Below are 15,088 nucleotides of genomic sequence, written 5' to 3' on the forward strand. Positions count from 1 at the left end.
ACTTGATTGTGACTTGCAAAACAATGACTTGGTCCCACCTCTGTCCTATAGCTTGCTGACAAATTTCATTAGACCTCAACTATTTTTTCTGATTTATCATTTAAAAGAGCATTTGACGTTCCTTTTGATTATATTCAGACAGTTTAAATGTGATAGCCTGTGTAGAATTATCTAAGATATGAGGTATAAGAAATGATCTTGTGAAATAGAACTAGATCTAGAAATCTACTCTAGAAAAGTGTCTATCTATTGGCCCTATTTCTATCTGCAGCGTCACAGACGTAATCAACGCCCATATGTCGTCATCACGCAAGGGGTGGCGACGTGGAAAACATGGAGGAAAGGAGTATGTAGAGTAAACTTAATTGCTTCAAATTAGCTACAAATTCAAGTATTCGCCTTTGGAAATTACAGTTAATGAAAACATTGGACAAAACTGTTAATTAGCTTAAAAAACAGCCGCCATTAACGGTCCTGGGCGCCGAGAGAGCCGCGGAGACTGCGAGCAGCATTTATGACAGGTAAGCGGTCAGCTGATAGCAAACAAGCCGTGGACGTTAGCTGTTTTCTGGACACTGACTATTAACCCGCCGGTTAACTTGACACCCATGAATAAATAATTTACCTAGCTATGATTTCATGCTAATGTGTGACCGTTTGTACAACGTGTTGACAGCCAAAATTGCGGAGTTATTTTCTTGCACTTGAAACAGGATGAGCTAGCTAACGTCATGCAAGTTGGGTCATTAACACAGCAGATGCAACATTAGTGACGTTATGAGCAGATACAGCTAAAGGCGTATTAAATAGCACACTGAATCTGGTAACTGGGTATTGCTCAGGCAAGGTCACAAAAGCCCGTTAGCCAATGGCAACAAGAACATAATAAAATGGCATGTGTCAAATGGCATTTATACCTTTTATGTATTGCTATAAATACTAATAAGTATAAACTATTCTCCAGTGGTTTACCACAACTGTGTGCTTCCAGTATGCTCCAGTTTACTTGGCTGGCTGGCTACACTTGTGTGCTTAAGGTGTGTCAATCCAAAAAAACAAAACTTACGTCCTGGTTCCGTCTATGTCATCCTGTAATGACTTGGCCTGCCTTTCAAATGAAGGCATTGGACTTGGTAAGGACAGGTGATTTTTCTTGCATATAATTAGTCAAATCAAGGATTTGATTTGAAAAACATGGATAGGAAGACTAGAGATCCACACTATCAGTCCCAGTGGCAGCATGTCTTCTTTGCATTTTTGATTGGCTCCTGGAGTTTTGTGTTACATCTTTGTTATGGATAGTGAAACTAATTTAGAAGTGATGTGTAGTCTGAATTGTATTTATGTTTACTAGTGCTAAAAGAATATAATGTGTCTCAATTATGTGCCAGTTACATCCCCACTGGCCTTTCTGCTGCACATTGATGTTTGTGAGGGCCAAAGGTCCCTGTATTTAAGGGAGAAGCCAAACTCTGGGTGCCTGATAAAAAAAAAAAAATTCAGTAAGGCAGATATTGCTGAAGTGTCGTCACCAGCTTGACTTGGATATACTGTGGCTGCATGTTTTTTCTTAGCTAACTGGACTTTTTCTGTAAAAATAACTCTTGGCAGATATTCTCCGTGTTGAGTTCATAATTAATCTAGTTTTGTAAGTTACTTTCCAGCATTCAAGCATTTTTCAGAGGGGCAGATTTATGTTTTTTATTAGAGAGTAGACAATACAGACAGGAAACAAAGGGAGAGAGAAATGGGGAATGGCATGCAATAAACAAAGGTCCTCAGGCTGAACTGGAAACACTGATTATAGGGTCAGCTCCTTAAACCCCAGGGGTAGCAGGGTGTTCACTTAATAATTTCAAATTTGACTGCATATAGAGAAATGTAATAGCGCTGTGTCAAATATTAGCTGCTCACCTCAAAACAGCCCTCAAATGGTCCACTCATACCTGACTGATTGGAGCTTTTCAGTTTTCCTCAGCGAGCACTCCTCCGTGGTGGCTCGACTTACTTGTGGGGTTCCTCAAGGCTCCATTTTGGGCCCTGTCCTCTTCTCACTGTATATGCTGCCTGTGGGGTCCATTTTTGATAAACATAACATTTAGTTTCATTGCTTTGCTGATGATGTCCAGATCTGTTTACAATTAAAAACAAATAGTACAAATTCTACACAGCTTTTGCTGAAGTGTTTATATGATATCAAGACTTGGATGAATTTAAACTTTCTCAATGTTTTTCATATAAGACAGAGATTGTTAGGTTTGGAAGACCAGACCTATTGGTTGACTGCTGGTTTTTCTTGGCCCTTTAGTATCACACAATTCACCTTTTGTTAAAAATCTTGGTGTAAGTTTTGACAGTTCCTTCTAATTTGATAAACAAATTAGTTCAGTTGTCAAAACTAGCATTTTTCAATGAAGACTTTGACTTTGTCAGAATAAAGCCCTATCTCCCCGCCAAAAATTTCAAGAGAGTTATCTATGCTTTTATTACCTCTTGGTTAGGTTATTGTAATTCTTTGTATGTGTGTGTAGATCAGTAGATCTGCAGCCACTTATCTTCTAACTGGAAAAGGAAAGCAAGCGATTGAACCTTTGCAGTGGCTGTCCCTAAGCTATGGAACAGCTTACCTTTACAAATAAAAACTGCTCCAACATTAGAAACCTTTAGGTCGCCACTAAAGACCCACCTCTTTTCACTGGCGTACAACTGATTCGAGACTGACAACCTAAACTGAATCTAACTGAACCTAATCCTCTGTTGTGTTCCAATTTGCTCTATTATGTCTATTGTTGATTGCTTTTGTATCTGTTTTAATATTTTATGCCAATTACACACTCTATAAATAAAAATTGACTTGACTTGACTTGACTAATAAAGTCTTACAGGAATACATCACCACCTTGTATTCAAGATAAACAAGAAAAGCAGCATGACTTCCTGACTTTCGAATGGTCGTTTATTTTTATGTTGCCTTAAAAGCATAACATTCTGTGAAGTGGCATAAGACATTCTTCACATAGTTTAGGACAAACAGAGTTGATCATTATTTGTGATGGCACCAAACTTAAGAGCATTTCCTCTGCCACAGGATTTGGCATATGCCTGGTGAAAAAGCAGTGAAGAGCGGTGAGTCTGGCTGACTGGAGCCAGTAGAGATGGGAGCCAACACCAGCCAGGTCAGTGACCTGTCCGATAACCCCAGCCTCAAGTCCCTGGTAGGCACGGAGTCTATATCAGAGAATGACCCTTTCTGGAACCAGCTCATCTCCTTCACCTTCATCAGTCCCACTAGCAGGTAAAAAAACACACATATAGAAAGGTGCTGTTCTGTCAGACATGTGACTGATTATGTGCTAGCATGGTTCAAAATTCAATGATTATTAGTTTCAGGATGAAACTTGGTTGCAGCTTCACATGAAAAAGTGTTGCATTCTTTTCTCTGTCTTGGTGTCATTATAAAGACAATACTTGGCAATAAAATCTTAAGACACAGTCCACTTAATAGCTTTCCTCTGTACTTTCAGCTTATTCCTATGATGCTGACGACATAAGATGCCGTGGAAAGGTCAGGGGAAAGTTAGTAAATGGACCTTGTGTTAAGAATTTCCAGCTAAACTACTATATCTTAGGTCAAAACATTTCACACTCATGAGTTATTGATAAAGTACATTTAAAAATGTCTGTTTTTGCTTTCATTACTTGTGATTGTCAGGCCATCCTGTCAAGAGCATATAGACTAAATCATCAGAATAAGAATAAAAATAACTTGACACTGAAAAACATGATGGCAATAATCAGAATAATTGTTAGTTCCAGCTCTAGATGAAATTCCTGCATGCAGAAAAAAACAAGAAGCCAGCCAGGAAGGGAAACAAATTGGAGTTAAAATTGATTGTGACAGTGGCAACATTTCCTGAACTGTAAACCCTCAGGGCCTTGGTGGAAAATATATCTCCTGGAAGTGTTTCTCATCAAAATTTTATAGCTGGTGTGTTTAAAAATTTAGTAGGCAACAAGCTATTAGTGACTCCTCCAACAGCTTCTTGCAAATTCCTCCGTTTTGGATAAATCTCCTCAAGCATCTACTCAAGAGTAGTAGTACTCTCTTCCAACATTCCAAAAGACATTTGACACACAACCTTTCCAATGAGGAAGACCTTAAAGATTCCCAACCAGGATCCAACAACTGTGGACAGGATGTTTGCAGAGCTCACCTCAGTAATCATTTAACAGGGTTATTGTCCTGCTTGACTGAGAATAGATTGACATGTAGTTCCATTGTAAATAGTGTTGAGAGGGAAAGACACCGCCTCACCTCCCATCAGACTGACTGATTTTACATACTCATCATTCATTCACCTTTGAAATGTTAACAGTGCATATACACTTGTGTACTAATCCTGCTCGTTATTGTGCTATCTTTCTTTAAATAATTTTGAAAATCATTTTATTTTAACACAAACTCAAGATATAAAGTGAACATAATATGAGCACTGGGGACAACACAGGAAAGAGGACTGTTTGAGTGGTTTAAAGGAATACTTCACTCACAAAATGTCCATTTGTATATCAGCTAGGTACGCAGTGTTACCTTCAAAACGGCAAACGGGTTGATTTATTGATTGGGGACCACGTTTAACAGCAGCAAATCTATATCAAAACATCCATTTGCAAACTCTCACACAACTTGTGCAGTAAAGTCCAAGTCTCATTTAGCCAGTCTCATGCTTAGTTCTTCACAAACACATGCATTTTTGGTAAAACCTTACAATTCAAAACTGAACTGAAAGCGAAACTTTTCCATGCTCCCTTCAAATCTAGACTCCAATGTGTGTTTGTGAAGAACTGAGCATACAACGATAAATGAGACTTGGATTATATTGCACGAGTTGTGTGAGCGTTTGTAACTGGATGTCTTGATATAGTTTCGCTATTGTTAAATGCGGCCCCCAAATCACTTAATAAACCAACGTGTTTGCCGTTTTCAATGGAGGCATTCAAGGAAAACAATATACCTTAAAGTCACTGCTGCGGCGATTATTTTCATGATCGCTAATTGTTCAAAATGTTCATCACAGGTTCCAAAAGTCAAAGTCTACATATTTAGATTGCTTGTCCTCTTTGACCAACAGTCCTTAACTCAAAGATTTTTAGGTTATTACCATAAGTGTTTTCTCCTTTTCTGTATAAATCTCTTCTTCTCTGTTTTTCTTTCAAAATAGTGGAGACTCCAAGTTACTGGAAGAGGCTGTCATCCCCCTCGCCAAGATCCTCAGTATGTTGCCTGTGATATAAATATGCTTCATATGTGATATTTAAAAATGTTTTACTGGTCAATACCCTGGTCAGGTTGTCACAATGTGTGTCAGCTTTTCAAGAGTTCAAATTAAAAAAATAATCACTGTTTTTTTCTTGTTGTTTGCATGCCAAATTATCAGATTAGAAGGTTTTGTTATCTTATGTAATGCTTCTGATTAAGTTCTCTCCTCTTTTTTTTTTCCAAGTTGAAAACAATCCCAGAACGGGGAACTTTGGCACTCTTGTGAGAATTTTCCTGGGAAGAACCAAAGAGCTGAAAATCTCTACAGAATGCCAAGAGTGAGTATGGGAACCTCAGAGGAGATGATAAACTCAGATGAATGCGTCAGTAATGATAGACCCCATGCATGTCAGTGTTCGCTGCGCGGGAGTGCTGGCAACTTATTGTTTGATCACAGGCAGTCAGCGAATCCTTATGTTTTTACAGGGGAGAAACACTGAAGTGGTTACAGTTTCCCATGAGAAAACTGCTGAGGTATAACCATCAACACATGTGGCATTATTCTGCACCGGCTGCCAAGATCCATTTCCATAGAGATTGACCCTGCCTAAGTCACCCAAAATGCTTCGGGTGGAACTCTTCATTCTCTATTAAACATCATTAGAGGTTGGAGTTATCGCTCCCAATCCACTCCCATCTGTTTTTCTCACATTTCGTAACAGATTTTGTCCCATAAACAAACCAACATTTTTGGTGTCAAAAATAATTGGCATGTGCAAATTGTCAATTTGTGGGACTGATTAGACACCCCCAGTTGGTGTTTAGTGGTTGTGAAACATTGTGGCTTGCACTGGATGGTTCCAATCATTTCTTGTTTTCCTCCTCATTTGTTTCTCACCAACTTTGTCCCAAATTTGTCTCTGTGTGAAAATATAGTAACTTGTGTAGTATCATTATATGCTATGATGGTATTCTCACGGTGTTTGCTTGGGTGTCAAAATTACGGTTGTAATGCAGTTATGAGACAACGGTTCACTGTCACCATTTTAGTCAGTACAGAGGAAGATGAATATGATGTACAGTAACTCAAAAATCATAAGGGATGATAGGGATTGTGTTTGAGAAGGACTAGAGGGTCACTTCTTTGAATTTGACCCTCACTCAAAGTATGCTACACTGGCTCTGCTCAGTCCATGGCCATCAGTGTAAGATGATAATAATGTGATAACCTGATGCTGTCCAGTTTCAAGTAGAGTTGTTGCAATACTGATACCAGTATTGGAAACACCCCCAATACTGCGCTAAAATGCTGGATCAGATATGCGAGTCTATGCACCGACCCAATACCACCTAATTTATTGATTAACTTTGAAATAGTTTCACATCTGGATGAAATGGAAGTTTTCCCAGAAATTAATTCTTCTTCGTTGCTCTAAAATAGTACCCAATGCAGCAAGTTGCGCTGTGCAGCTACTGCCAACTGCTGTGTTAGAGGCAGTGACGAAAAATTGATTAGCCGTTAGCAGAATGCCAGCAATTTGTCAGTTTCCATAGGGTGCCTCAAGAATGAGTCCTGGAACCCAGAAATGAGTTAGCATTTTACTAGTTATGGTTCCCCTTTCTCAAAGTCAATGGGTTTTTGGTTAGACGCCTGAAATAAGATCTGTGGTTAGCTTTTTACTTTGGGCTTCAGTAATCATGACAGTGGTGTTCATTTATGAAGATTATCTTGCTGAACAAAACATGATAATCACTAATCCAAAATGCACTGGAATAATCCAATTTGTTTTTTGACAAGGGAACCAGGGCAACACTAACTTCCATGTCAGCCTACAGAAAAACGTCATCCCCAGGGTACTCTGTGGCATTCATCCTCTGTATGTATTTGTTCATGTTTTATCTGGTGTTTAACCTGAGTCAAGCTCTACAACAATATTAACAATCATTTCGCATCAATGCAAGGTTAGTAGCATACAGCTGTTTATTTTTCTTTTTGCAGTGGTATTGCTATTTGTATTGGATGCTATGCAAATTCAGCCATTTCAGCTCTTAATGGATAGGAAAAAATGGTATCAGAACATCTCTAGTTTCCAGTTTGAGTAGGCGAAATACACAAGGACTTAAATCCCAGACTCAAGTGTGCCGAGCAGTTCTTGAATGAAAGTGTGTAACTGTTAACATTTGAAGGACCATATTACTGAAGAACATAAAGATGGGTGACAAATTAAGTGTCTTGGTATGTACTCAGGCCACCAGAACAGATTCAGTGCTTCTTGTCAAGTCTGAGGAACTCTATTAGTGGGATGAACACCATTCCTCCATGAGGTATTCACTCATTTATATATACATCCTTCATTTAACCAGGTATTTTCATAGAGATCAAGATCTCTTTTGCAAGACAGACGTGGGCACAGCAGACAGAAAGAAAAACAAACATAGCTAGACATGATAAAAATGACATATAGCCCCAGAGACAATCACACATTACAAAATAGATAAGAAGATAAAATGTATATTAGATTTTTTGGTCTAATAGTGATGGTGATTTAACTGGGTCGAGATCTGGTGACTGAAAAAGCTGTATAATTTTATTGACATCTTTTTTTATACTCACCAAACCATTCAGTGATTCTAAGTCCACAGAAGCATCTGCATGTGACATGTTTGTCCACCCTATTATTCAGGTTTTTCCATTAATTTGTCCCCTTTGTGTACAGGGTCAGCCAAACTTTCTTTAGTAAATTTAGGACATAGACTATCAATGGCACGTAGCCAGCCCCTTCAGAGCTTTTATTCCCCTCACGGCTTCTGTGTCCGACCTTGAACGTGATGTCCTTTTTTATGTGTTTCTCTTCCGCAGTCAGCTGTTTATCTGGCAGGCCCACAACGCTCTGTTCATGATTCGCTGCCTGCTCAAGGTGTTCATCAGGGAGATGAGCGAAGAGGAGCTGCACCTGCAGTTCTCCTACCAGGAGAGGGCACCAGGCTCCTGTGGAGGTGAGCTCCATCACAGATCAGTTTTTGAAAAGGGAAATGTGTCACTGGGAGATTGAAGTGGGGCCACAAATTGCATAAAGAAATCAGCTTTACAGGATTGAACAACCAGTTTGGAGTGAACGCCTCCTCTTTTGTACACATGGCGGCAGTGTTGTCTGAGGCAGAAATGAAGGTGCTTTAATTTCTACACTTTAGTGCACTTTACACATAAATCCACATCATCTGCTGGAAAATCTTATGAGCAACATTCTTAAAAGTGTTTTGCACCCAGTAGACCCATAAGGTGTGAGTTATTAGATATGGCCACCAGGGTCAAATGTGTAACACTTGCCTTCACACCAAAAGAGAGATAAGAAATTGACTTTTTAATTGAGCACAAATACCCCTGGTTACTGACCTGGATCAGCTGCCTCTGAGAGACTCCTTTAATAAAAGTCTGAATGTGTGTCCACTGACTGCACATCATATTTGTCCTCAAACACGGGCTCTGTCTGAGGTAAGTCTCAGAATAAACACTCTACGAATGGGTGCCCACCTGATGACCTTGATAAACATTAATAACATAATAACACTTTGTTGGTGCTCACTTACAAAGACAATGAAATGATCATTAAAAGGAAAAACAAAAATATAAATTTCAGTTTCTTTTTCATTTTTATCATTCTGCCGTCTCTGTTTGTTGTCCCTGCTGCCAGTATTCACTTGCAAACATGAACTGTGACATTTTCACAAATGCACTTGCTCACATGCAGCTCCCCGCAGACCTTATCTGCTGTGTTGGATGATTGTTATAGAAATATCTTTCTGTGACTTCCTGCAAAATGACACAAAGCTAAATACAGCTTGTTGAAAGTGGTAAAGGAAAAATAATCCAGGGTATGTGCAGGGTTGTGAAAAGTCTTAAAAAGCATTGAGTACAAGTTTCTTTAAAGAAAGGCTTTGAATTTAATTAACAAAGGCCTTAGATATTTTCTCATACCCTCTGTAGGCAGTAATGTTAGTTATGACATTTCTTTGTGTTTGATTGTGGGCTGTCGGGAGATGCTTCACAGCTATTAACAAAAAGAGGTGATTGCTGCCACTGTTGATTGTGTTCACAGGAGGCTGTTCAGTCTTTTTTTGTGGAATTTCAATCAGCACCATCAGACATGCACCTCTGCCTGCTAGCTACAGTAGCAGGGAACTTCATTGTCCCGTATTGGCCAAGTGTGAATTTTAGTAAAAGCTTGAATTAACTAATCAATTTAATTTGGTTAATCCATTCATTCAATTTCTGACGCTTAATTGCGAGCAGGTCGCATTGATTTGATTAATTATATCATCAGGAATTATTGCTCTACACTGCTGAGAAGAACTGAAACTCTGATTTAATAATAAATAATTCTAAGCCATATCGTCTCTCCTGGTTCTTTATCATACTTTCATCGTGAAACAGGTCTTAAATTTCATTCTATGTGGTATTAAAACCGTCTTAACAAGTCTTAAATTTAACTTGGCGAACCCTGTAGAAATCCTTTAATGCCAATCAGCTAATTCCTCTCATGGGATTGGTGCAGTGGGAGTTGGAAGGAGCAAAGAGAGACTATGATCAACAGGGAGCTGCCATGTATGTCTTGTATAATAACTCCCTCGACCCCTTGTGTAGAAACAGGCAGAGAGGACCTCCTCGAGGAGCTGTTGTCCAACCTCATTCACCTGATCGTAGAAGTGCCCCTGCTGTAAGTATCTACCTTGTTTGTGTATTCGAGTGTGCATGAATGTGTGTGTGATAGAGAGTTGACCTAAACACTCAGTTGTGTCTTATAGAGCCGGGGGAAAATATCATTCTGAGATGCGTCGCAATTCTCTCTCAAAAGATTATGACTTGATACAGAAAGGTCAATAATCAGAAATTTAAAGCCCAATTCTTTACATTTTAATCATATGTAACAGTTATGCGAGACCAGGCAGTACGTTCCTCATGGCTGAACCAATTCGATGGTGAAACCTAACAGATGTAAAACACGTGCATTGTGTTTACATTCTAAGCCAGGCTACTTATTGAGTTTTGGAGAGGATGGCTGTGCATGAGCAGCCGCAGATGGGTACAGTCCGACTGGCATTGTTTTAATAAAAAAATGATGGAAAAAAAAAATATATTTTTATTTCGATTATGGATGAAATATGCTTTGTTTTAAATGTAGCCAGCGCTCACACAGTGAGAAAGAAAGAAATCATGTATAAAAATCAAAAATGTTGATGCATTAAGATTAGGCTTGCTGCGGTAGCCGGTTTTACAGGTGTTACTTGGTGTTCAGGCATACGCCGATTACATTACCTGCCCACCACTGTCATTGTGCTTCTCTTATGAATTAGTCAGATGACGCAAGCTTCAGTTATCAACTGAAAGTGTCTGTTCCCTACAGCAGCAGCAAAGTCACAGCACAGATTGGCAAGAGTCAGATTCTACTTGTCATGTTAGGAGAGTAGACCGACAAGATGATGGTGGAGGATTTGGTGCCTGTTTGGCAATATTTTGGATTTAAACTCAATGCTAATTTGGAACCTAATAATGTTAATGAGGGACCAGGAGTTGGTCACATGCTAAGAAGTTGTAGGTGTGCAGCCACATGCCTGCAGCTCTTCATAAGCTCATGGTGGCTGCTCCGTCTTGTTCGTTACTGCTTTCAACATTTCAAATTTATCCGCGGGCAAAAACAGCCAAAACTGACTGATGTTTTGTTTTGTTTGCACATTTTTAATGAATGATAGTGCTAAGTGCTAACATCTCTGACAAACACATTGTATTTCCTGTGACTACTTTATAATTGAAGTCAACTCGTGTTTTGCCAGGTAAATGCTTATAATATGTGTTTCAATGTGCGTTCTGCCGATATTGAGCATCATCGAAGAATATCTTTTCTGTTAAAATGTAATTGATAACACCGGTGTTGTCACAACTTTATTAACAAGTGGGAAAATTCCTTCACCTTGGCATCCCTAATTAAGATGCATAAATAATTGTTTTATATTTGCATCGTAACCTCTGAATCATAATCAAATCAGGAGCTGCAGAGAGATTCCCACCACTAGTTTCTTACATAAATCCTTAACGTCACACATGCAGGACTAATTTAAATACACAACTGTAAAGAGAGATTTTGCACCCCCACACAGCATCTTTCCACATTGCTAATTGTATCAGATCACTTGTTTGACGTTATATTATCAGCATAATGTTCACACAAAAAAATCAAGTATTGGTGACTTCTGTGCTGTTTCTCAGCCCGGCCCATCTCTCAGTTTGACTCCTTTGTTTTTATTCATGTTTGTTGGTTGTTAATGTGTGTAGGATGTTAGTCATTGAGCAGTTAATGAAAAGCAGTTTGTGAAAAGTTTGTATGTGTAACTCTCCCCTTGCGTGCTCCACTGGCTCATCCGCTCCTTGATTCACTAACCAAGAGAAGCTGAAATCCATTACAAAACAAGGTTAGGCTTGGATGTCCATATGTTTCACTCCCAGAGTCGTCAGCCAGACTGACGTGCCGGAGCACTGAGCTGGCAATGTGATGAGCAAAGGGACAGAATTAAAAAGAAAAAAAAAAGGGAAGGGATATGACTAAAAGATGTTTGTTGTTTTGGAGGAAGAGAAAGGGCTTGAAATGAAAGTTGGATTAGGAGCCGTGCCAGTGAGTGGGAGAGGAGGGAACATCATGATTGAAAAATGGTATCATCCTTTACTCCCCGTGGGCGGCGTGCACGCTAACACTCTCTGCTTTAATGAGCGAATATTTCTGTGTGTTTACTCATCAATGCTGGAATTATCTCCTGCCTGCCACTCAGTCTGTCACATAGAGACAAAGATACAGTAGTATGTGCATCTCTGTGGGCAAAATCCTCCTCTGCAGTGTCAAAACAAGTTCACAGAAACATGACTGACAATTGCCATTTTCTTGACGCAGCATCTTCCACTTCTCCTCTCTTCTCCCTTGTCTGTATTGTGTCAGTCTTGATCCTCCTCTCTTTGTCTCTTTGCCAACCAGTCTACTTTCTCCCTCTCTCTGTCTCTCTCCTTCTCTTCTGTTGTCTCTGGACATCAAACCCTGGCTCTTTTGTAAAATGCGTTCAGCATTCCAACGTTATTCATTGTTTCCAGCTTTAAGACTTTTACCTATTTTTCTTCCCTTCACCACTTTGTGACTGTCATCCCATTTCCTCTGTACTCGCTCCTGGTTTGGATGGAAATCTTAGTTTCCCAAAATCCCTGATTTCTGCACTTCTTGGGGCTTCAAAAGAAAGACAAATGCAACAGAATTAGTCCCGCTTTGTTTTTTCCACACATTACTCTGTGACAAACTGCTTCTCTATTAAATTGTTCAGAGACTGTATGTTAAAAAACCTTATTAAAACCTTGGCACAGATAGCTAATTTACTGGTTAAGACAAAGGTCAGGTATAGTTAAGATTATCTTTAAAGACATTTGTTTACAGCCTGTATGTTTAGCTGTATCATTGTTTCACTGACAAGTGTATAGCTGAAACAATAATTCAATAAATTGATTGGTCAGTAAACAAAAAAAATCTACATTTTTGATAACTTATTGGTGTTAACTTAGGATTTTTTCAAGCAAAATGTCAGAAATTCTCTGGTTTTAGCCTCTGAAATGTCAATATTTCCATTTATTTTTTTCCTGGCCTATGATAGTAAACTGAATACCTTTTCTTCTGGACTGTTAGTTGGATGAAAACGGACGATTTCAAGTAGTCAGCCCGGGCTTTGTGGAATCTTGATGGGCATTTTTCACAATTTTTATACACAAAAGAAAATATTCCAGATTTAGCCATGGTGAAAATATTTGTTGAAGCCCTGCATTTGACATTTGTGCGCATCCACGCACACACACAGAGTCAAGTGATAATCGTTCAGTTTGAGATGTAATGGGTAAAGACTGTGTGAAAGTGAAAGGAAAAACCCCGCCCACTTGAGTGAAGGTGTCAGTGGAAGCACGCAACAGTGAAGTTTTGCTTCAATGGAAGGATACTTGTCTGAAGTGGGGTCACTTTTCACTTGTATTGTCATCGTAAACCACATTGCAAGTGAGATACAGAATGCCTGTCACAGCTGTAAATACCCTGTTTCACAAAATGCAAGGTGTGATAAATATGTAATATGTAATAGAATAAATAGACGTCAGTTCTTCTTAGCATTGAATTAATATACATATAATACCTACATTAAAGATGTGATGTAAGATATTATTAACCTTATACGCATTTGTCTTTTCTCTGCAGTGACATCACCTATAGCATCCTGTTTGAAGCAGTGACCACGCTGCTGGTATTCTTCTCCTATCAGCTCTTCCACAAAGACATCCTTCGAGATGGATTAATCTACCAGCACATCATGAAGGGACGATGGTGAGAAAACACCCACGCACAAGTTTATACTTTAGTGAAGACTGCCATCAACTCAATTTACCAAACAGCATCTGTTAAAACTGCACGACTTTGGCGCCCAGTAGCTCACCTGGTAGAGCGGGTGCCCCATTTACTGAGGCTATATTCTTGCCACAGCGGCCAAAGGTTTGATTCCAGCCTGCAGCCCTTTGCTGCATGTCATCCCTTCTCTCTCCCCCCTTCACTCTGAAGCTATCCTGTCCAATTAAAAAAAAAAAATCTTTAAAAAAAAAAAAAACACTACACGACTTAACTTATACCTTAACCAAGACATTGACGCGAACCTTAATCCCAAACCAAGTTTGCATGAAAGTAGAAGTACCAAATGTAAAACAAAGAAAGGTGGAATAAAGTCCTAAAATTTTGACTGCTCTATGAGATAATGCCCAGATGCACCAAACTGACCTCAAAGACAGAGTGGCAATGAACACCAACTGTTGCGACGCCTCATGTCGCTTGTGTCTTGGTCAGAAAGTTGCACTTGAACACACTGCAAAGACTACAGCCAACAGCCAACTAGCACGTACATTCTGTGCCTGCATTAGAGGAGATAAATCTTCATACCAGCAGACAGTGGTGGTCTGTATTTGTCTTTTTCGAAAAAGGGAAACCAGAAGACAGACAAGACGGATTCAAGACACTAGGTAGCCAGGTAGCACATTGACAATACAACCCCATGTTGAAAGAACAAAGGAGATTTACCTGTGTTTGAGAGCAATAACCCAAACATCTCACTTTCTTATCTCTTTGCCTGCACTGAACTGAACTGCCAGTGAAAGTGCTGAAAGTGAAAGTCAGCATACTGAATTGGCCAAAAATAGGCGACAATGGCTGACCTGTGCCAACGGTGCGGGACACACTGCAAAAACTAGGGCGACAGACGCTCACCGATGGCTCGGCAATGACCGACGGCCGACCGTCAGCTTGGTGTGTCGGGGCTCTTACTCTCACTTGCCTCTGTAACTAGGTCATCCACAATCTGTCAACGACTTTTTTTGAACGCAGGCCCAGATCACTTTGGATCTTCTCCAGTCCAATGTGGCAGTGTCTGATCCAGCCTACTGTTCATCTACCCAGACTCTGTTACTCTCTGTGCTTCCAGACAATCTCGTCATGTTCCACACAATGTCTGTATGCGTCATTCAGCTGATACTAAAGGGGACGCTGTGTGACGTTATAGTTTGTAATTTTCAGGGAAAGTGAACCAGTGAGTCTTTTTTAAATCTGATAATAATCATAGACTTTAGAATTAAAAAGGTAATATGTTATATGTGATAAGATAACTGACTAAATGTTAATAAAAGTCAAATCAAATCAACAGCCTGATGCTGTCCTGCGCTCTTAAATGCTTTGAACCCAATTTCCCTCAGTCCATTATTATCTCTAATGGTAATAA

The 15,088-nt window shown here is 39.5% G+C and overlaps 1 protein-coding gene across 1 annotated transcript in view; it reads left to right on the forward strand.

Annotated features, from left to right (window-relative positions):
- The first annotated feature begins 309 nt into the window (after positions 1-309).
- Positions 310-15,088, forward strand: part of dym (dymeclin) — a 71,354-nt gene continuing 56,575 nt past the window's right edge. The window contains exons 1-7 of the mRNA XM_033647402.2: positions 310-521; positions 3,089-3,295; positions 5,223-5,275; positions 5,505-5,598; positions 8,121-8,257; positions 9,903-9,975; positions 13,528-13,653. Coding sequence (XP_033503293.2) covers positions 3,156-3,295; positions 5,223-5,275; positions 5,505-5,598; positions 8,121-8,257; positions 9,903-9,975; positions 13,528-13,653 — 623 coding nt within the window. The 5' untranslated portion in view covers positions 310-521; positions 3,089-3,155. The remainder of the gene's footprint in view (positions 522-3,088; positions 3,296-5,222; positions 5,276-5,504; positions 5,599-8,120; positions 8,258-9,902; positions 9,976-13,527; positions 13,654-15,088) is intronic.

Source organism: Epinephelus lanceolatus, chromosome 19 (genome assembly GCF_041903045.1).
Source record: "Epinephelus lanceolatus isolate andai-2023 chromosome 19, ASM4190304v1, whole genome shotgun sequence".
Classification (NCBI taxonomy): domain Eukaryota; kingdom Metazoa; phylum Chordata; class Actinopteri; order Perciformes; family Serranidae; genus Epinephelus; species Epinephelus lanceolatus.